This window comes from Sebastes umbrosus, chromosome 9 (assembly GCF_015220745.1).
Source record: "Sebastes umbrosus isolate fSebUmb1 chromosome 9, fSebUmb1.pri, whole genome shotgun sequence".
In the NCBI taxonomy this organism is placed as follows: Eukaryota; Metazoa; Chordata; class Actinopteri; order Perciformes; family Sebastidae; genus Sebastes; species Sebastes umbrosus.
Genome location: NC_051277.1, coordinates 16,629,460 through 16,652,890, shown reverse-complemented (window position 1 = coordinate 16,652,890; position 23,431 = coordinate 16,629,460). Strand labels below are relative to the sequence as shown.

Below are 23,431 nucleotides of genomic sequence, written 5' to 3'. Positions count from 1 at the left end.
ACTAACACTTCCAGAAGTGAAAGAAGTCCACAGTGGAAGTCTGCAGCAAAATGATGTTCTTTTTGGTTATGTTTGAAACTAGAAGTACCGCCTTGCGGTTGTATGCCTCCGCCAACAAGTCAAGTTGCAGTTTGTCCAAAATGTCATCACTTCATCATTTTATTCTGTTAGACATTTGTGTGAAATTGTCATAATTTGCATATGAATTCTTGAGTTAAAAACGTGTTTTTGACGTAACAGTGACCTTTGACCTTTGACCACCAAATTCTAATCGGTTCATCCTTGAGTCCAAGTGGACGTTTGTGCCAAATTTGAAGAAATTTGCTCAAGGCATTGCCGAGATATCACAACAATGGGACGAACGTAAGGTCACAGTGACCTTGACCTTTGACCACTAAAATCAAATTAGTTCATCCTTGATTCCAGGTAGACGTTTGTGCCAAATTCTCGTTAAACTCGTTACGCCACATCCAGAGTTCTTTTAACCCAAACCACGATCTGTTGCCTAAACTTAATCAAGTTGTTTCATGTGAAGATGGAAGTTTATTTTGAAAAGACTGTATGCATGTACATGTGGAAATTGACGCATGCGTCACGTGTTGCTGGACATTCTTAGGAAATTGCATCAAAAATTAGGAATACTTTTTCGTAAGATATCATATAAAGCGTTGTATGATACGTTGCACTCTGTTATGGGTGATGGGGGCCAATCATCTGTGACAAGTTGACTATATTATAGTGGAAACTGGAGCCCCTGAGGAAACCCTCACAGATAAAAGTGGAAAGTTCACACACAGTCTTTGAGTCGAGGACCTTCTTTATTATTAAATAACATGACACAGTTTGGATGTTTATGTCTTTTTACAAGTTTAATCTACATTGTGCAATTCAAAGTGTTTTCTATACATTGTAAGATTGCAGTGAAGTTGTGAATTTATGTGTGATGCGCAACAATTATACTTAGTGTGTGAGCACATGTGGGAAACACGTCATTTGTGTGCAGCCGTAGCCGGCGTCCTTCTCAGAAGCCATGCATAACTCTTGTATTTTTACAAACGTATGTACAGGGAAACACAGAAGTCTGACAACAGAAGAAAAAAAAAAACATCCTGAAGAAAAAGAGGCAGCCAACAGAGGACCTTCACATCACAACATCATACATATTATTACCAGCTGTCAGTATTTGTCTTTAACTTGGAAATTATAGACAGACATACTGTGCCACGTTTCTCAAAAGTGTTATTTCACCGGCTTACAATGACAAAGTCCTACTGCAAAACTCACGAGGGTATTCAGGTTTCTCAGTGATTTGCATGTTAAGAGGTTCTTCTATTGCAATACTGACTTTAATAATTACCTGACATTGTTAAACATATTGCATAAGACTGTATAATAACAATGACTGAGTGGACATTTTCAGCAAAACACAAAGAATGGAAATGCAGAGAAGAGTGGACACAGCTGTGAGGAGATTCACTGAAGGCAGAGGCGGGTCAAAACATGGCACAGGAGAGGAGGAAAACAGAGAAAGGGGGAAGAGGAAAGGAGAGCAGACGTGATAATCATGTCAGAAAATAAACAGCGATAAGGAGGAAGAGACTGGATAACAGCATTGCATGCACATCGGGAGGGCAAGGCGTAGATGAGATGGGGAAATCAGTCATGTGAGGAAACAAGACAGCTGAGAGCTAGAAGTGACGGCTGATGATGGAGTCCCAGAGAAGAGCATGAGCGACAGAGAGAGGAGAGACAGAAAAAGGAGAAAGAAGACGGTTCAGTGTTTGATGTGAAAGAGCTGCAGGAGGGATAATTCCCAGAGTAATTCGAGTGGGGTACAGAGACAGACAGAAGTAGACAAAAAGAGAGGGAGAGAGAGACGGGACGAAGACGAGTTTCTCATATTAAGAAGAAGTTGATGACAGGCTGGAGGAAGAGTCCCAGTGTTCCCAGCACACACACTGTCACAAAAACCCAGAGGAAGATCCTGTCAATGACCATGGCGACGTACTTCCAGTCGTCCTGCACCTGAGGAAAGGAAGGAAATTTAGGCGTGTGTTTATAAGTAGAAAAAAATTCAAAGTATCTATGACCAACTCTGTCTCCTACAAAGTTCCCATAAAACTAAACTAAGCATTCTCAATTATGTTAGGAGGGAAACATATTTTTCTCCTGGATTAAGGTCACAGTTTTAAACATGTGATTAAGGCTGTAAATTAAAACAAAAACTACTGGGTTAGGTTTAGTAAAAAAAACATCAGGGTTTGACTTACGTAAGTGACTTTTAGTTTCACAGGGGACATGAACAGCAGTCTCCAGGGGAAAGTACAGTATTTGTTTGACCCATCAACCCATCTAGAAAGTAACCCACGAGTTGGGAAACACTCATGAGATAGATGGTTAAGGTTAGGATAGGTCGTCGGGCAGCGAGTCGCACAAGAGTTTTTGGAAGTTTTTGCCAGATTTCGCAGTTCTTCCAGACCTGACCGTTATTACTCCCCATAGCTTTCATTAATGGTCGCTCACTATACTACGTCACTCGCAGCATCTGTCCATGGACTATTTGGGATACGTTGAAGACAATCCGTAATTGAGAATGCAGCTTAGTTGTATGGGAACGTAATTTTGAGGAGACAAGGATGCTACGGCACACAAATTCATATGTGATAGCACGTTCTTTCCGAAAATACTCCAAGCAACCTTTTCTTAATAGTAACTCCGAAATGTGATGTGATGTCACTGCATCAAAACTACAGCTATAACATGTGTGTGTGTGTCTGTTTGTGTGAGTTTGTATGTTTCTGTGTAAAAGAGGCTGAGAGAACCACCAGTGTTTACTACCATGGCTATCGTCGGAGTGTTTTGTACACTGTGTGTGTGTGTGTGTGTGTGTGTAGTGTAGAGTATTCCTTGATCAGTCAGGTGTGGACAACAGGATCACGGCTGCACTGACCATAATGCCATTATGTCCTATAAAGGAGGCTATTCTGCATGCATCAAAGAAAGATCCCAGCTTTGCTAAGAAAAGATGCAGCTGAAGCAACAAACGTATCAGGGCCATCCAGAGTGTGTGGGAGGCGTCCGCAAAGCCCTCCATCTGCAACACGCAAGCTGCTTAACGCTCCCTTTATAGCACAGCGTAACTGCTTTTCTACACCTTTTATTGAGCAGAGATAACAGACACACAGCATAGCTTTGGTGTGTTCATGTTTATGTGTGTGCCGTGTGGGGACTACATCTGCGCACACCAATCTGGGGACAAAACTTTGATCCCCACAGGTTGACCATTTATTTGAGGGCATTAGGAGCAGGTTACGTTTAAGAAAAGGTTTGGGGTTCCTCATCTAAGCCTCTGTGATGGCCTTCTACCTCTGCCATGGTCTGGACGTTGTGACTTTCTCTCGTCTTGTGCATGTGTCTCCTCTTACTGTATGTCCTGAGTATGGCTATGTTCCAAATCACATAGTACGTACTGCAGCTGCCCTTTCAAAGTACATACTGTTGCATGCAGTATGCATACAATTGGGACATACTACTTCTTCATAACATTGTGCCTTGAACTTTGACCCTCTTGCTCCCTCTTGCTTTAACCCTCTTGCTCTTGCTAACAGGATATAGTGCCACAGAGATACATATATAAAATATTAATAAGTATTGTTGTTTCAAGATGCAGTCTTCAACGAGAGGAAGAAGGCATTGGCCTCTACTCACTACGCACTTTATCAGTGTGAAACTAAATCCAGTGTTATACTTCCCAAAATAAATGGGCAACTACACGTACATTTCTGTATCTTGATGGATACTTTGATAAAGAAATTGTCTAATCATTTCCATACAGACAATTCAAGCTTTCTTTTGTACCTCTTTGGCTTTGTTGCGAGTCCTCATGTTCTCTGCGATGTACTTCACGCTCTCTATGGCCTGTTTGATCTCCGGCGACACCACGGAGAAGGCAACGACAGCGTTGACCGTTGCCGAAGGGGTGTTTATCGGCCTCGGCACCTTGGGCAACTCTGACTCCTGGGGCCCTTGGGTTGGGGGTGCCTGTGAGGGCGGAGGAGGAGGAGGAGGAGGAGGAGGAGGCGGCACCATCGGTGGAGGGACAGGAGTCGGCACCTCCTTGCCTCTGTAGGGGCACCTCCTGTTCTTGTCCCGGTTGATCTCGCCGTACTCCACACAGTTCATGGAGCCACCAGCAGAGGCGGCCCCTCCTCCTCCTCCTCTTTCTCCTGCACCGCCATCCAGCGATGGACACGCTACACCCCCCGTAATACCTCCGACAATTACACTTCCTGTGCCACTTCCTCCTCCTATGCTGTTCTTTCTCTTCTTGTTCCCCCCACCTCCTCCGGTCCCTCCTGTAATGGCAGGGGCGGAGCAGCCCTGGTCGATAGGCCGCCTCATCAGCATCACTCTGGGCAGCACCCCGAGGAACACAGACCTCACCCACTCCGGCATGGTGTGAGTCATGGGGGTGCGGTAGTGGACGTTCAGCACGAAGACGGTGATGACGATGCTGAGCGTAACGAAAATCATGGTGAATAGGAGGTACTCGCCGATCAGAGGGATGACGAGCGACGTCGAAGGGATGGTCTCGGTGATGACCAGCAGGAACACAGTGAGGGAGAGGAGGACGGAGATGCACAGGGTGACCTTCTCGCCGCAGTCGGACGGGAGGTAGAAGACGAGCACGGTGAGGAAGGAGATGAGGAGGCAGGGGATGATGAGGTTGATGGTGTAGAAGAGAGGCAGGCGGCGGATGTAGAAGGAGTAGGTGATGTCCGGGTAGATCTCCTCGCAGCAGTTGTACTTGATGTCATGCTTGTATCCCGGTGCGTCGATGATCTCCCACTCGCCACTTTCCCAGAAGTCTTTCAGGTTCACCTGATGAAATGTGAAGTGAACGGGAGTTATTTTGAGGAAAATATATATTTAAAAACCAACAGTTTCTGTGTGAAAATTAAAAGCAAGTCAGTTCAAAGAGACAAAAGAAGTAGTTCAGATGTTGTCACTTGTAAATTGTGACAACTCACTAAATGTTTTCTGGCACACAATTTGAAGGGATCTAATAAAAATTCTTCCCATTTTGTCTTAAAATGTTGTCTTTTTGATGATATGAGCACATTAAAGGGTATTTGTTGCTCCATACTGAAACCTTCCTGCTAATATTTCAATCTCACAAATATAATAAATATTGTGTTGTAAACATGCCATGTAGAATAAAATTCAACGACTGCTACAGTAGATGGCCGGGATCTCTCCCCGGTGACCCAGAGACTCCCTCTGACCTTTGAGCCGATGAGCACCAGGTCGATCTTGGCCTTGTCGTACGTCCAGGAGCCAAACTTCATGGAGCAGTTCTGGTAGTCAAAGGGGAAGTAGGTGATGTCCATGGGGCAGGAGGATTTGAAAATAGCTGGAGGAACCCAGGTGATGGTGCCATCAAACTTCAGCAGAGCTTTGGTCTTGTCCTCCACAAGGAAGTCACCTACAGCGCTGTGGGAGATGTAAATGTCATTTCAGTTAAAGGCCATAACACCATTTAACACAAAAGGTCAGAAGATGGAGAGCATAAATAACTTATATTAGCATGTATGGAAAAGAACTTACTTGTTGTACAAAACAATGTCTGGTCTCCAAATTTTGTTGGAAGGAACGCGTATGAACTCGATCCCATCGTACTCGATAGGGGCCCATTTCAGTTTGTAGTCGTTCCAGACCTAAAACACAGACAAAACTTAGCACGAGTATAAAAATAAGGTATCATCACTAATGACATCACTTAAGGGATAAACGTCACTCACATGTCTCAGCCACAGATTAGTTTCCATAATCTGATTCACCTCATCCTGTCAGGACAAAAAAACACAAATTAGTCTCCAAGAGAAAAAGATGCTTTTATAAAACATGTGATTTCTTTGTTTGAAAATGTCATTGGAGCCCATTTTCTCCACTCCCAATATGTAATTTACTTGAGTTAATGTTGGTTTGTAGGCTCAGAGGAAGGTTCAAATCCCTCTTACTGTTCAATACTCACATGAACCGTGAACTTGTGATGTTTGAGAAAAGATTGTTCACTTGTGTTTATTCTTTCCGTAGGGAGACTTTAATCCCCTGACCTGCCTGACCCTTTAAGAAGGAGTGTGATTCCCCTTTAAAATGTCTTTGTGGGTCATTTTTCCTTCTGTAATGTTCCAACGAAGGGAATATTTATGTTTTGCTTTTGAGAGGGTACATTTGATTAAAATATTTTGTCTAAGTGTATTTGATCACCAATTGGCTCCAAATGAGGGGAGAATGATGCCACCTGGGTTAAAGTGGCACTACTTCCAGAGATCCTCTTGATTGGCCACAGAGAGCAGGTTACAGGGTAGAAAAGGTCGTGGAATACAGCAAACTGGTTGGTCTGTGTTTTTCACTTTCCAGGAAAATGGAGGAAGGCCAGTGTTTTGTGTGTTTTTGAAGGTTTTTCCTCTTTATTTGTCTGCAGAGAACCCAAAGTGATAAACCTAAAGAAGTGGTTTATGTTTTTCCTTTTTGTGGCCGGTCTGAATAAATTTAGTTTTTCTGCATGCTGGTCCATTCTTCTTCTCTTGACCAACCGAGGCAGTTACTATGTTTACATACACAACATATTCAGTTTTTTGCCCTTTTTCCAATAAAGACAATGTTTCTACTAAGCTGTTTATTAGATGATGTCCGAAGAATGCTCCTAAATCCTGAATAATATCAGCATATTCCACATGTCTTAATCGGCAAATGCTCCATTTGGAATAAGGACTAATTCAGAATATCCAGACCGAATATGTTGTTTACATGACCTGTATCAAATTAATAATATTGTCATATTTGGAATAATAGTGTAAAATGAGTGTGCATGTAAACGTAGTCAGTGAGTTGCTCATTCTCTTCTCTTACCACTTTGACCAGTTGAGATATGGAGACCTCAAACTCCACCGTGACTGGATCCGACACATTCTCCACTGGTCGGATGAACTGGTTGTACCTCCTGAACAACCTCCGAAACAATCTGTCCTCCCCCTTTGATGAAAAACAGCCTTAAAAAAAGAAAGAAGAAGGAAAAAACAGTTTAACCCTTCCATAAATGGATGTGTTTTCAAACATTCATACATACCTTACCGGCACAATATAGATCAAGTCATATATTAAAATCATATTGGACAGGGTGTAATATACATAGTTCCGGGTGTCTAAAAACCCAAGGTATGCATTTAAGGGCATGGAGAGAAGCGAAAACATTGTAATGGGAATCATCGATCAAATGCAGAGGTGACTTAAGATGTAGTTCTCTTACGGAGCAATAGATGCTGAAAGTCTTGTTTTTTTCCAACAAGATGTCAATTTCACTTCTTCACAAGTGTATTTTGGGGTATTTGGGAAAATCATTGTTCCTGAGTGGAGATTGTTAAAGGTCAGTTTTACCAATTATACAAATAAAATAGTTACAGTTAAATTACTTAAGACGTAACATAAGATAAACAGTAAATAAATGACCTCGTCTGCCGTTCTAGATGTCCTGTCAACGGATTTAAAGATGTGTCTTTTTCAATGGCAGTCTATGAAATTGGAAGCCAACACAGTATCCAGAGCTCTTAACGCCTTCGTAGGGACCCTAAATCAAACTTTATATCCATGTTTTTGAATGTTTGAGGTCTTCACCGATGGTTAAAAGTTGGGAATTGTCACTTTACATTTATTGTATTAACATTTCTGTGTCATAGAGCCCCTTAAGACAATAAGTGCAAGCAAATTTGACTTGATTTCAAGGTCAGCCACTAAAAACGATCTAACATCTTCTAAAGATACAGAGATGGTTGTTATGTTCTCATATCAAGGGGTAATTTCAGCAAGCCTTTAGAAATGTTTCACTCTTTCAAATGACAGTGAGAGTGTGAGAATGAAGCAAAGAAAGCCACTGAGAGAAAAAGTCACATTGAATCCACATTGTCTTCAGAACAGCTTCAACATTTTCTCACTGTTCTCACTTTGTAGCTACCGCTGACAGCAACACACACAGTGACGGTGGATATCCTGGGTAGATAATCCTGCATGTCTGGATTCCACTGAGGTTAGCGGGGAAACTGAAAATGTGTTTTAGTTTGATTTAAATGAAATTACCCTTTAATTGATTAATCAATGTCTCTTTGCTCTGGATGGAGTGAAGTGCGAGAGATCGAAGTCTGTTTCGAGAGCTGTTTCTATGGCCTGTTTACAGAGAGAAGCGAGCCTTTAGGAAATCTCCAAACACAGGATGCTTTAATTAAAAAAAGGATGGTGTGCTGTTGGCCAGTGTGTCTGAAGAAGTGTGTGTGCAGGTTTTGTAAAGCTGGACTGAAGGTCGTATTGTGGAAAAATGCCACTAGTAACACTGGTGGTACATAACATAAACCCACGCCTGTCCAAGCAGAAAATGTTGCTTCACTTGGGGACAGCACAGAAACACCACGTCAGCTGCTTCAATGAGCTCTAAATCCTCTATACAGTATATCATCATAGAATAACATGGAAATGAACACAATCTCTCTTCCTTTAGCTTCCTCTGTGTCTTCATCCCATCTCTTTAATTCCCTGAACAGCCTACTTTCTCTGTTCCCCTTTTCTTCTGGGTAGCTGGTAAGTTTGTCCTTTTGCAGGTCAGCCCTTAAAAACATGAGTCCCACTGTACGCCCTTGGATTTCGAACTCCAAAATGTGACACACACATTATTCAACACAGTCCCAAACCACCAAACTTGCACTTACCGAGCTGCGTGAACCATTTTAGAGTTGGAGGATATTTGTGCTTCAACAAAAGGGCAAAAAGGTCATAACCCATATGCACACAAATAGCCATATTCAATGAGAAGGTTTGTTTCCTTGGCAACAATAAATAAAACATGGTCCTTTAATGGGACACTTTCTTTCTGCTCAAGTCAGTTAACTCTCAACACCAGAAGTTTGTTAACATGATTCACACAACCTTACTTTGATTTTTTTGTTCATGTCAATTTACTCTTAATCATTTTCAAAAATATCATATCTTAATAATTTGTAAGTCATGTCTTAATACTGAACCTTGTAGGAGGAACAAAAATACTGTGTAGGTTAAGTAAGTACAGATTACATAGATTTGTACCCACAAATTTGCTTTGTAGAAAGAGTTTTTCACAGAGAAAACTAGCTATCTAGCACACAAGTGGCAAAAAACTGATGAAATTCTGAATTAGAAACATAAACATCAATGTGTTATGCAATGTATCCTCATACAACGGTTCGTATGATATCTTACAAAAAGTTATTCCTAGTTTTTCATGCGTTTTCCTATGAATGTCCAGCAACACGTGACACAGGTGTCAATTTTGGTTCCAGTCTGTCAAAATAAACAATTTGGTTAGGTTTAGGCAACAAACCTACTTAGTTAAGTTTAGGAAAAGACTGTGATTTGGGTTAAAATAACACCGGGAGTTACGTAACTTATGTAAGGAAGTTACGTGACAAATAAATCAACGTTGACTTCTGGTTTCATACGGGTTACAAAAAACAGTCTCCTGGGTGAAAATCTGATCCACCCCGGCCTCCTCAATATGTGGCGTTTGTCGCTCTTTATACTTTCTGGTTCACAATTACATGGATTACATATGAATTAATTTTGTGGAATATATACGAATTACAGTATATTACTTAATGTGCATGTCTACCTGCCATAAGACACTATACCAATTCACATACCTTGAATAAAAATGGTAGGATTGTACTGTAATAAAACATGTTTGTTTTTTGAAGAACCCATATGCTGAAACAAATATTTCATATTCAGTGCCGGTGCAGCAAAGTCATAAAGTCAGTTTGTCCATTTATTTCCATTGGGAGTACACATAGATGAATATCTTGCAGCCGTCTCAGATTACAGTCTGTCTGGTTTCTCATTTTGGGACGCTTGTTCATTTACTCACAAAATCAGACTTGCCAGGGCCGGGTAAATAAAAATGTGATTGAAGTTTATCCCCTGTTAGTTGATCTGAGGGGCAATCTGAAGCATATCAAGCAACGTTACAGAAACATAGTGAACACACCAATTCAGCTTTTTACATTTTACAGGTTTTAACAACTATTCTAATTTAACCTCACACAGGGGATGAACACAGCTCAGGGGTAGACTCAGCTTACCGAGCTAAAAATTCAAAAACACAACACTTACATAATCACAACATCTGGTGCACATAAAACAATGACCAAACAACAAACACAGATATGACTCCGGACAATATTTAGTCCCACATAAATAAAAAATAATGCTGCAGCAAAAGGGAGAATATGCAATGACCTAATGTATCCCCATATAATAATTACATTTAAATTTGTATCACTCCGTCCCCTAAATATTCCAAGTTCAGATCGAGCACGCACAGCCGGCTGCAGACCAGCAGAGGCATGATCTATTCATCAAGTCCACTGAGGTAAATGAAAATCAGGTCGCACAGCTTTTCCCCATCATGTTTATTCCCTCAAACATTTTCCACTGCATAGCTTTCATCAAATCATCAGGATCACCACCCTGATGAAGGCAATGTAGCCAGAACTATTTGGAGTAAAGTAAACCTGATTTGATCTTGCTTTAGTGACGTCTTGTTCTAACAGGCTGAATTATCCTAAGAAGTTAACTAACCTGTCAGATCTTGTTCTCTATAAAGCATTACACTATAGTGGCTTCAAAACTCTCCTGAAGTTATCTGAGGTCACTGACGTAGAAGAGTTGAGTCTTAAAGCTTAATGAAAAGGCCTCTCTCCTGAGACGCTTGGATAATTTCAGCTCTTGGTACCTGCCTTGAAAACTGCCCGCTGCTCGCCGATACGCTGCACTCTCACAAAGTTGTTTAAGCCTCTAATTGGGCGAGGGGAAACCAGGGCAATTATAATCAGTCAATTAATTGGACCTTTTGTTCACTTTGACAAAAAAAAAATGAAGCCAACTCTTTTTTTTTCTCTGTTGGCACAGCCACTCCTCTAATTCCCTTCTTTGTTGTGCCACTGACGATCTTAGACTTAATTTAAAGGGAAGTTAATTATAACCTTTGCCCTTTCACCTCAGATGATTCTGCACACACACGCTGCTCGCTGCACTAAGTGTGGCTTTTAATGTAAGGATTTCATTTGTGCGGCACAGAGAGCATGTACTGTATGGGTTTGCATGTGAAAATAACAGGCAGTGAGCGAGTAAAAGTTAAAATCCAGAGCACATGTAACTCAAACTGATCCAGCTGTAGAATCATATTTTCAACATAACAGGTTCATAAAGCTTTATATTACACTCTATGATGTTTACTTCATAGCAAGGCTAACGTGTCTAACAAAAGTGCACACATTAAGGGACTGTTTTGTTATTTGCCAACAAACAGTTTTAATCTTGACCCTCCCGGAGCTACAGATATTTTTCCTTGAGCCTCCCTGAGTGACTGGGGGAAAATGCATGGCCTTCCCTCCACTATAGATAACCATATTTTATTATATTCAGACCAAATCTAGTTAGAAGAAAATAAAAAGCAAAGACTGACCTTTCCAACCATTACATTTACTATATTATATTTTACATTTAATTGGCCCAAATGTTCCAAGCAAACACATCCCAAAATGGTACTAGGTACCAAAATGCCCAAAAGGCAAATCTATATATTACCAAATCTTACCTCAAAGTCACGGCACAAATGGGAAAAAGACGGAAGAGACCCCAATTTGTCATAACCCGGCTCCTAGGCCATGACAAATATGGACACAGTGGATGATTGTAAATTAAAGGTATTTATTGTAATGTATTTATAGATCAAGTAACTACTGCTCTGAAATAAAGAAAAGAGGGTAACTTAGTCCAGCCAATGCAACGAGCAAACAGCACGGAGGGAGTGAGAGTTATCACCAAAACAAAACAGCTTATTTCTTCATCACTCAAGCTGTGTGTGCACATGGATGCATGACGGCCACCCGTCCTATCACACAAAGTAAATACACACATCACAGCACACACATAGCCAACATTAGCGACATGTGCATATTACATATGACCTTTTTCCCAAATAAAACATAACATACACACCAGTGGCCAGAATAATCAGTTGGAACAGCATCCATAAAAATAAAATTACAACTGATGATTTTTTAAATAGTATTTTTTATATATAATAGGCCCTGCGGGTTCCCATTGTGGTGACAAGAACGCACGCACACCACGTAGCCAACGTGCACTCTGGGTATGAGAATCTGAAACTAGGAACTGTGAAGAATATGAGCCCGGACATGACACACACCCATGTGTGTATTGTGGTTGTCCACTGGGAGCACATCTCCGTACTGCTGATCAGTCAGCGGCACCCGCTACATCCACTTCTTCCGGCAACGATGCATTTGCCAAGGTAATGTTACGCAGGCTGTAAAGTTAAAGTTGTATGACCCTCCCTGTTGCCAAAATATAGAAAAAACAACAACATAAAAACTCATTAGTTTCACAGGTATTTCACCAGAATCACCAAAGTTGTAACAATTCATCCTAAAGGGGACATGAATGTCACATCCAATAGTTGTCGAAACCACAAAACCTCATGGTGGTTCAAGTCAGAGTATCAACAAAGTCATGAGGATACATCATCTGGGGATCAAGAATGTCTGTACAAAATTTCATATCAATCCATCTCAAAGTTGTTGAAATATTTCAATCAGGGCCGAAGTGGTGGACCAACGCTGCTAGCTACCAACCAAATATGTCTTGTCTTGTATCAGTCTACTTGTCTCAAGCTTTAGAAGAAAGTTGTTAACCACTGGAGGCAGAACTGTCTTTGCCTTGCTGATGAAAATCATCAATGAAGTCAGCCTGACAGTCGTATTGCGTTTTACCAGACGTGCACTCTTTCCTTTATCCCTTGCCTTTGTGATGCTTTAACAAAGTGGTGAGGCTTTGTTCTGAAGCGGATGAAGCCAAGTCAAGCAGTCACGCATTTCACCCTTAAATAACCACATTGATTTAGAATTAGCAAGCCAAACAGTGAGTCTGTCCCCGTCTCTCATGGCTACAGGAGCCCAAGAAAGAGCCGTGGCCTGTGGGGGGCTCTTTGATCAGGCATGTGCTTTAACAGGATGAGCCTGGGAGCGGGTGGTGGACACTCTGAAGGAACTAATTACCCTCCAATAATACACTGCTGACAGGGTGTGTGAGTGCATGGGAAAAGAGATACAAAGCGGGAGAGAGAAACAGCGGAGAGAAGAGATAAGAGGAGAAAAGTGACAGCATATGGAAGCAGAGAGAAGCTAGATGGCGTGTCTTGGCTCTCCGGGGTTTTTGATGGCCTGACTGTGACATGCTGAGTGACGCACAATAGGCTCCGCAGTGATTACTGCATGTGCTGTGACCGTCCCATTAAGCTCATGGTGCATGTTTGAACCTATGTGTGCCTTCACGTGTGAGGACTCGCCTATATACTGTATAGAAATGTAACTGTGTGCCCGTGTGTACGCACATGTTCCTATTCATGTACAGTATGTCCATTCACCTTTGATGTGACTCACTGTGAACATCATCCTTTCACTGATGCATGAAATTCAATGGCTCCTTGCCTCCGTGCTTTCATCTGACAAGATGTGTGAGTTTCGAGGTCAGATTCTCTGCATTCGTTAAAAGATATTGTGAGTAAAGTCACGCTTTTACATATAAAAAAATGGGCATTTCTCCAAATGTAAATATGTTCGAATGGGACAACAGCATATTTAAGTAGCCTAATCCCATAATATGTTTACTCTAAACACTTATAACAAAACTTATGCAAAATGCTGATAACAAGCTACATAACATCAGTTCAATAATGGCCCTACTTGATAGGCATGGGGAGTTGGGAACGAAAAAGAAAAAACAATATTGTGTTGTTTGATACTGGCATAACACTTCCTTCACATTCACTCTTATGTTGTTGACAGCAAAGGGACTTTCATCCCCTTTAACTCAAGATCAAAAGATATTAGCATGCTATAGCATTGAGACGGAGTGAACACAGCCATCATCACAAACCCCTTGAAATTTCCGTAAAAAAGAAAATAGATAGAACAACAACAAATTCTGATGCTGTTTATGTCATTTGAAATCATCCAGTGAATAATTCTGTAATCCATCATCCAAGTCAGATAATTCCGAGTCAGTATTCCCGATTTCCAATCCATCTAAATAATCATCTTTATGTTAACAACTAAAGAATCATGTGGAGAAATATTTCTGAAAATCGAATTTAAGACATTTTAAGGATCCGTGGAAAGAGACGGGAGGAGTAGACTAGTACCGCATTCTCGCAAAGACTTCTATCAAGCTCAACTGAATGGAAATAGAAGCTGCAACGTTGTTACATCATGTTTCACAACACAAACACTGCACAAAACACTAATTTAAGTAAAGATTATGAAAAGGTAATTCACTGTGTGCGCCGCAATGTTGCTGTGACGCCACGTGTGTATGTCGGCGAACTCAGGCCAGATACTTTTCCATGTCGAAGGCAATTTTTTTCTGAGGTCAGAGTATTGCAGCAGCATTAATCCACTGCAGTGATGAGTGAGGTGAGCAGATAGACAGCCCACCAGGCAAACAGGTAGATGGGAGGGAAAGAGAAGTGGGAGCTTCTTAAGGAGATAAAACTCAATACTCAGCCATTCTACAGAAAAGGTGAATGACAGATTCAATAATGTGTTTCCATGTGACCGATTATCAGTTTACACTGCTGGGATTACCACATGTTTAATTATAAAAGTAGCTACAGATTGTCACATTTGTGGGGGTTCCTTTTGCAACAGGAGCTAAAAATGTAACAGCAGCACGGCTGCGACACTCAGTTTGGGAGCTGAGTCTGTATCTGGAGTGGGAGGTTGTGGTGGTTGTCACAGCGCAGCAGTCGCAGCTGCAGGTAATTCAGTAATTCAGTAATCCTGCTGCCTGTTGATCACGCTTGCCAGCAGCATTGACTGATTGATTTTTAAAACCCCTGTGTTTCTGTGGCCCAAGTCCACATATCAAATCTTGTATATTATTTGCCCTCATTTCAAACCTTTTGGAAAAAAAATGTCTTTGCTACAATAAAAGTCTTATACTCAACGCAAAACGTAACTCAGGTGTCATGAGATGAACTACATGTAAGATTTAGCAAAATGTTAACATTCTCCTGGATGTCACCGATTCAACTGTTATCCAGCCATTAAATAGGTGTCATCAGTCGCTATAAGTGTGCTATTGTGGGCCTATCACGTTGTAAAAGTGAAAGTGAAACTTAAAAGCAACACGTTCTAACACATCGTAAAACTGAACGCAACGTTACGTTTTTATCGCAAACAAAAAGGCTTCTTTAGATTTAGGAAACAAAACCACTTAGTTAAGGTAAGGTTGAAAACATCGTGTTTTGGCTTAAAATAACTATGTTTCAAAAGTGAAAGTGAAACTTAACACTGTTTATACTAAAGCGCCTGACTTCCACTTCTGCTCCTGCCAAATTTGCTATGGCCGCTAGAGGTCGCTGTCTTCTTCTTTTATACGTTCTTATGCTGATCTACCATGTGAATAGATGATAAAACCTTACTAGTGGGTGTAGCAGGGCCCTACTGACCCACATATATGGGGCTTATAACCATCGATAATGCCGATTTAATGGCCTGATAACAGTCTAATCGTCTGTGGATGTGCAAGCAACGCTTCTATAAACTATTCAATCAAGGAACCAGAAAAAAAACTAGAAAGTAGCTTTCAGACCAATTCAGGGAAGATGACCAGCTGCCCAACGGTAATGAGTTGTAATAAAATTAACCAGTTAATCTTCTAAATCCGACCCTCACCTACAGCCTCCAGCACTGAGTAGTGGGAAAGCAATGAGATAATGGACACAGTTGATCGAATGACTTGTAGTTATTCACACAGTGAGCTGAGGCAGCAGAAGCTTCTCAGTGTCGAGTCACTCAAGATGATAATGAAGATGACCAACAGCGTCCTCCCTCTTGGGCAGACTCAGGACATGCTGGAGAGATTACATGTCCCACACTGACCTGAAAAATGTTCAGGATCCATCAAAGGAAGGAAATTCTTAAAGAAAAGATACTGGGCAGCACTATACTCCCTGACCCAGGCGTGGGTAAGTGAATGTAAAATGGCTGGATGGATCAATAGAGGGCTTACACTGATGTACTACTGATGGATTCTGAGCAGGAAGCTATGACATTTAAACAAGATACCCTGGAATATCTTGTGTTTTTTCTTGTAGCAAACTGAAATCATTATTCACGATCATGGTTGAGCAGTTTGTTGGAACTTTTGATGAATACAGGAGGGCAATCCGTGTGGGCTTCACCGCTCAGCAAGTGGGCAACATGGCAAAGCCTGACCTGGTGATAGGCGTGGATGATGCGCTAATTTCAGGTCTTAAGAATACTTTCAACACCGCGGAGATCAAGCTCAAACTGAATGAAGACTTCTACAAGACGACAACAGACAACCAAAACACTGAGACCACCATCACTCTTGAAAACGGCAACTTTGTGCAAAAACAGACATGGGATGGAAAGACAACGACAGCTGAAACACAAGATTCAGGCCATTGTTGTAGTATGGACCTACAGCATGTGAAGGAGGCTTAACTCCTGTCTGTTAATTGACCATCAAAGTTGTTAAGCCTGGACTTCTGTACTAGTACCAAGACAGCAAACACACTAAAGGCTCTGTTTCGACTGCAGGAACTTTACCCCAGAATTAAGAACCTTTTGAGGAACTCATTGCGTTTCGACCACAGGGACCAGGGTCTGAATTAAGGTCCAGGGACATTTTCCGGGGCCTTTTTACCCCCCATATAGACCGTGGTCGGAGGGTAGAACTTTCTGAAAGTACAGAAAATTTCGGGGTGGAGTTTGCAGGGATGACTGTCGCTGATTAGTGAAACACACACAGCACCACTGCTACCATGGCTTCAACATGTGTACCACTTCATTCATAAACAAGGAAGTACTCTAGGAATGATTTAGGAACATTTTAGAATGAGGGGAGAGCATTTCTCTTTGTTTGATAATATTAAAAGTAAAGTTGGGCTTTGATGTTGGCTTTCCGACTCATCAAGAGATGGCACGGCGGTGCTGTGAATAAGAGAAAAAATATATTTTTTGATTGTTTCATGGTGGTTACGTTCTAAAACACAAATAAATAAACATTCAACAGATGATTTACTGTGGAGACAAACGCTCTTAGTTTAATTTTTCTCCTCTGCATTTCATTCATTACATCCAACGTGCATCAGTAAATACTATGCAGCAGTAAATGTTGTCACAATGAGACAAGACCTATTGTTTATGAACGTGTTTTTTAGATGAAACGGGCGGACACATGGAACTGCAAGCTGCAGTGTGTTTACGCCTGCAACCACCAGCAGCCCTCATCCCTTGTCATGCTGCTTTTTCATACGTCAGCGGACTAATTTGCCTAATCTTCACAGGTCTTTACACCACGGTGGAAATGCAGTCAACAATGTGCTGAAGGAACCTTTTCCAGGAGTTTCTTGGTGGAAATCTGGGTTAAGCTACTGACAATTATGCCAGTAAGGAATATGACATATTTTGAAGGCTTAATTTATGTAGTAATAATTTGGGGTAATTAGGTCCTGCAATAAATAATGCCATGACCTGTGATAGCCTGCGTCATGCGTTATCAGCTTGACATACACAAAGTGCTCATTGGCAAACACATGGATTAAAAACAACAAATGAAGTGGTAAAAGTAAAGTAAAGTCAAATCTGAGGTCAGTCAAAAGGAAATGTGAACAGGTAAGGAGGTGAAGAAATATCCCCGTCCTCCATCTGAGGCATCTGTCGACTTCCTCAACATCATATCCATCTTCCTACTTCTCAGCCTCTCTGCCTCCGTCCTAAAGCGTGACTCAGTTCCTTGCCAGCACTGAAGAACCAGGATGTCCCAGAGGAATCAGGCAGCAGGGCTGTCTGGAGGAGGATGACTGTGTATGCGTGTGAAAGAGAGTGAAAGTGTGTGTGGTGTTGGTTGGAGGGGAGTCTGATGGTTTAAGCCAATCCATAGGGGGGTAGAATAAGTCCTCAGCTCGCCTGTGGTGGTTCCACCGTGTGCGCGGGAGGTGGTCGGGTATTCGGTTGCAATAATCACACAACAATCGCGTTAAGAGGATCCTCAAGCCACTGCACAGTCCTTAAGCCACACGCACGGTAACACACACATGCACACTGATTGCCTGTCAGGACTTTAATGCAACTATATTGCTTCTGGGAGAGAAACCAGAGAGCTGCTCTGTAGTTCAAGCTCAGAGGAGCATTTAAGTCGGGCAGAGGAGCAAAATATGCTTGATGATGCTGCGATGCAAGCAGACAACTCCATACAAGCAGATAAAGGCCACAGGGATTTAATATAAGTCATTTGAATGCTGGTGAAAGAAAAAACGTTTGATTGTTAGCCACACTAACTTAGTTGTGAAGACTGTTTTCTTCATTAGGAGTATTTTTTGAATTATTAGCACTGCATTGCACTTGCTGCTCTATTGGGCAGAACTTGTTTAAAAGGGCAGATCCTCTTTACACTGTCAACACGCAGTTGCAGCCTATTAAAAAGCACTGTACAGTGAGATAAAGGGTCAAGCCTGAAACATAATGCGGATCAGATATAATGCAGGCATGGATGGACAATTCTCTCAGCTATTTCTGCTGGAGATGATGCAGGCTGCTGGGGGAGTGCATCATGCAATTTCACTCATTTTAATCACTCAACCTCAAACCTTATGGAAACTATCCTGTCCTGTAATATGCTGATGTGCACTACAATCTATCACACGGGCTGTGACTTTATTTTTTATCCAACTAACAGCCCCATGCTGTACAGATCTCTCACTTCTTACCTCCAAGCTGCGCCACCCAGATTCAACTAAAACACCCCAATCCCATGGTCTGCAGGATCAGCTTTTCCTCTGTTAGCGGCATAAATCACCGATCCTTGATGGCATGAGACAATACCTTCTGTAGCCCGCTAATCGGACCCCCACTGGGAGTGTGTGTGTGTGTGTGTGTGTGTGTCAATGTGTGTTTTTCCGTCACTTATCTGCACGCACAGTCCCTGTACAAAATCATACAAAAGCCCACACAGCCAATTGAGGGATTGCGGGGAGGATGGAAGAGAGGAGAGGTGGAGGACAGAATGGGGGATAGAGGAAGGTGAGGGCAAAATCCTTTTATTTTTCTGGAGCTTTTCTCTCCAAATAGCAAGGTCAACCACCTCTAACAAGCAAGGACACAGTCGATTTCCTTTCACTTGAGCATAATCTGTTCTACTGTGGAGAGTATTGACTCTGTCATCCCTTCACGGCAGCGCTTTCTTGCTCCTTTTGAAATTCGCCCGGTTCAAGGGCGACGCGACAAAGCAGCCGGCTGCAGCAAATCTCTCCAGCTGAAGAGAGTGACAGAGAGTGAAAGAGTCCATCCCACGTGTCATACGGAGACACATCCCTTCCCCTCGACTCTGAGTCTGCATTAGGTTACAGGATGTGTGAAGCCAGAGTCTCTCACATGTCGACTGGAGCGTGACAACACGAAGGCACTCAGTGCCGCTCCCACGGGGGGACTCTGGGAACCACACCTGGGACAAACTCGCTGCTGCACTCGGGGCTTTAAAATAAAACAGTAGTTTCCTAAAGCATGGTAGTGATTGAACCTATAGCCAGAATAATTACTCCTCCCACAGTTTGTTCAATGCATAGTGTGTCAAAAATGGGAAAAACCGAAGAAGACTTTCAGTATGAGCGATACCCAACCAAGAGGAGAGTCATATACAGTATACCATCCTGAAAAAGGAAAAAAATCTGAATCTGACTTTTTGACATCTGTCTTACAATATAAAAGATGATAATGCCATTGAAATTAATCATCTAATTATAAAGCAAGGAACCTCTGTTAGTCTGTTTGTATGTATGTCCTTCGCATATCTCGAGAACCCTTCATCCAATCTACCTCACACTTTGCGGGTGTATTGCTGGGGATCCAAGGACATGCAGTGTCAATGTTGGTGCAACGTGGACATGCTGCGACACGTTCAATACTAAAATAAACTTTGAATAAACAAGTGAACAGTGCTCTGTGCAGCAGGGCTTCATACTGCTGTTCTCGACAACACTGCAAGCAGGCAGCTACCTCTGGGCCTGAAAAGTGAAGCCAATGCTGAAGTGCCTTAAACTTGCATTCTTTCTAACAGCCAGCAGGGGGCGACTCCTCTGGTTGCAAAAAGAAATCTGATTGTATAGAAGTCTACCAGAAAATGAGCCTACTTGTCACTTAATTTATTACCTCAGTAAACATTGTAAACATGAGTTTATGGTCTTTATCTCTAGTTTCAAGTCTTCTTCAATACAGCATGATGTTCATTTAGTAAATTATGGTCCCATTTAGAGTCAAATAGACCATAAAGCAGGGGATGCTTTAGGGCGTGGCTACCTTTTGATTGACAAGTCGCTACCATAGTGTTGTTAATTATAACCTTTTTGGTCTTTACTTAGCTCTACCCTCTTGTTTCACTTCTGGTTGCAAAAAAAACAAAATGACAAACTCGATGCTTCTAAACAGCACTCCACAAACCAATGGGTGACAACTCGGTGACTACTGTACGTCCAATTCTTATATACAGTCTATGGCTGCAAGCAGCACTTCCAGGGGCCGAGCAACCGGCCCGCTGCCACAAGCTCCAAACGAGCACACTCCCTGACCACGCTGTGAGCAGCAATACCAGGGCCAAGCAATCCACCCGTTCCAAATGTGCATACACACGGACGGACACGCCCCGAACGGGCACTGCAATAGTTTCTGAAAAAACGGCTTAAGAGAAAGCTAGCTGGTGAGATAGCTGAGGCCAGTCTTAACTAAAGCTAAAGCCCAACCCTGTTTCTGCATCTGTAATTGAAAAATATACAGTAGATCTAATGAACGAACAATACAGTTTGTTACTCCACATAACAGCTACTTAAATGAGGCGGTTATGTTGAAGAACAAACCCCAGATAAACCTCTGACAATAATAACTATCTTAGCATAGAGTAAGCATAACGTATCTGCCATCTCAGCTTTTGACTCTAGTAGAATTCATACAATATTAAGCTACCTTTAAATTACATATTTAAGTGTGTTAAACTATAAATTGATTTATTGAATTCAGGCAGACAGCAAAACAGTTTAATTTTCTATGAGCTATGGATCATAAATAATCAAATTAAGTTTATTTTCAAGATTAACCAAAGGCAGACAAAACAATCTGCCTAAAAGGCCTATAATGAAGGCATTAAAACCTTTCTATCTGTCACACAGTTTGCCGGACAGTCTGAAAATGTTTCTTCAGTGCTTCTGTCGTTACTGCTCTCTGCCTTTGTGGGGCAGTATAGAAACTCAAAATTCAGCAACAGAAATCCACAGAAAATGACTGACAGGTGTTAAGGCGCAAAACAGCAGCGAGCACTTAGAACAAAGACGCTGCCAAAAAATACATTACCACTTTAAAGCGAGTTATATTTTATCATCCACTTAGATAGATACCCATTATGCTCCCATCAGTGAAGAAGCTCTCCCAGGAAACCTGCATCTGTGTACTCTTTGTGGATGTGAAAGAGATGAAATTCAGGATTAAAATAACTGTTCAGTTATATATGAACGCAGCATTAAAGCATTTATATATTCCTTGTTCTGCTCTGGGTCCCCTGGGAGCCACTCAGGGACCCCACTTCAAAATGTGCTGTTTTAAAGCACACAGGAGACTGGCAGTCCTACATGAACCAGAGACTGGAGAAAATATTAAATATGTGGAGGGGATTTTGGAAAGAAGAGGGAAAAAAAGAAATAAGAAAAACAACCTGACAGAGTGATCCAGCCGTGACTTAATGTCACAAACTGCAGACGTTAAATCAAACCACAAGGGAAATGAGAGCACTTAAATTATTGCTGTAGCATCAGGATCTATAGGTGCTACTGTCCTTCCTACTGAAATGCCCTTAAGCAAGACACTGAACCCCTACAGCTCCATGGCATCCATCCTACCTAACTAAACCCTGACCTCTGACCTCTGGGAGCCCACATCCCTCCACATCTGGAGGATCCAGGCATGAAATCAACACCGACAGTCACTGAGCTGATGGAGAAACGTATGTCATCCATGCGTTGGCTCGTTTTGTGTGCATGGATGGCTGCTTCTCAGTATAGCTCCAGGGCATGAGGTATATAAGCTATAATGAGACATGTCACCATCACAGATCATCATCTCCAAAGTAAACTGAGTCCCTCCCCTGCAACATAACAGTGACTCTACAAGTTTAGAATTAGAATTTAGAATTAGAATTTAGAATTTAGAATGTGGGATGTTATAATTCACAGGTGTGTGCAGTTTTGTTATCAGGTGAGCACAAATACTCAGAAAGGAAAAAAGCAATGTTGTCTCCATCCTTCTAGAGGATTTTGATGGAGCAGCAAGCAGAAACAGGACGCACACATTAAAATGGGGGGTGGCTCTTGATATTCTGCGAGTTGTGCGCTCCTGAGCGTTCAAAGACTGAATAATTAAGAAAGTGTGTTGAACATTTTGTACATTTTTTGCATTTGTACATCACACTCACGTTTCGTTTATATCCATTTTATCCCATTTGGTTCATAATTTCAGTCGATTGTTTTGTTTTCAAGGATCTTTTACCCAGAGAAGCACAGGGGAGGGAACTGGTGTTGGGTTAGGGGGCTAAAGATAACTTAAAAGTAATGTATTGAGTAACATTCACATGAGTCCTAAATAATGTGATGGTATTCCTAAAGTAATGAGTATAAAGATACTTTTTTTTTTTTAGCGAGCCCATGCAGCACCGACTCTCTTACCTTGCGCTGCGAGGAGGAGCACCAGCAGGAGGACGTTTGTCAGTTTCCCGGAGAAATTCATCGATGCGACGCTTTCTGCGGATAAAACAATTCTGATGCTGATGATTGAAGTCTTGTCAGTAACCCACCACAGACTGTGTTCACTGTGTGAAGCCTTTAAGATTCGAGCAACATTTTCCTTTGCGCTCCGGAGCGTGGAGAGGTTGGACTCGCGGTGCGCTCTTCTCTCCAGACATGAACAACACAACTTCTGCACCTCCCTCCTCCTCCTCCTCCTCTCTCCACCCATCCATCCACTCACCCAAGGGCCAAACCTAGCGACCTGACTCACTGTGACTCACAGGTGAGAAGTTGGGAATAATAAAATGGCTTTCAAATATGGCTCTAAAAAACCTATTTTAACATTTATTCTCATATTCAGTTTTGCATTCCTGTTTCTTTAAATAATTACATGGTTTTACTGTATTTTTACTTGTCTTTTTTTTTTGTATATTATTTTTATTGACTAATTTTAATGACAACACATACATCAAA

The 23,431-nt window shown here is 41.7% G+C and overlaps 1 protein-coding gene across 1 annotated transcript; it reads right to left on the bottom strand.

Annotated features, from left to right (window-relative positions):
* Positions 1 to 799: 799 nt before the first annotated feature.
* Positions 800 to 23,410, bottom strand: LOC119494946 (neuronal acetylcholine receptor subunit alpha-3-like). The gene is made up of 7 exons (XM_037781187.1): positions 22,898 to 23,410; positions 6,916 to 7,055; positions 5,802 to 5,846; positions 5,608 to 5,717; positions 5,286 to 5,493; positions 3,859 to 4,881; positions 800 to 2,025 (listed from the first exon to the last, which is right to left on the bottom strand). The coding sequence occupies exons 1-7, from the start codon at positions 23,184 to 23,186 to the stop codon at positions 1,897 to 1,899; spliced, it is 1,944 nt and encodes a 647-aa protein (XP_037637115.1). The 5' UTR covers positions 23,187 to 23,410; the 3' UTR covers positions 800 to 1,896.
* Between the last annotated feature and the right edge of the window lie 21 nt (positions 23,411 to 23,431).

What these genes read in the sequence shown, in the direction of transcription:
- LOC119494946 (XM_037781187.1), bottom strand. Translation starts at nt 23,186, where the DNA reads ATGGGTGGAGAGAGGAGGAGGAGGAGGAGGGAGGTGCAGAAGTTGTGT. An exon ending in CTAATCTGTGGCTGAGACAT is followed by an intron (nt 5,718 to 5,801) that starts GTGAGTGACGTT and finishes TCTGTGTTTTAG; the next exon opens with GTCTGGAACGACTACAAACT. An exon ending in GACATTGTTTTGTACAACAA is followed by an intron (nt 5,494 to 5,607) that starts GTAAGTTCTTTT and finishes CATCTCCCACAG; the next exon opens with CGCTGTAGGTGACTTCCTTG.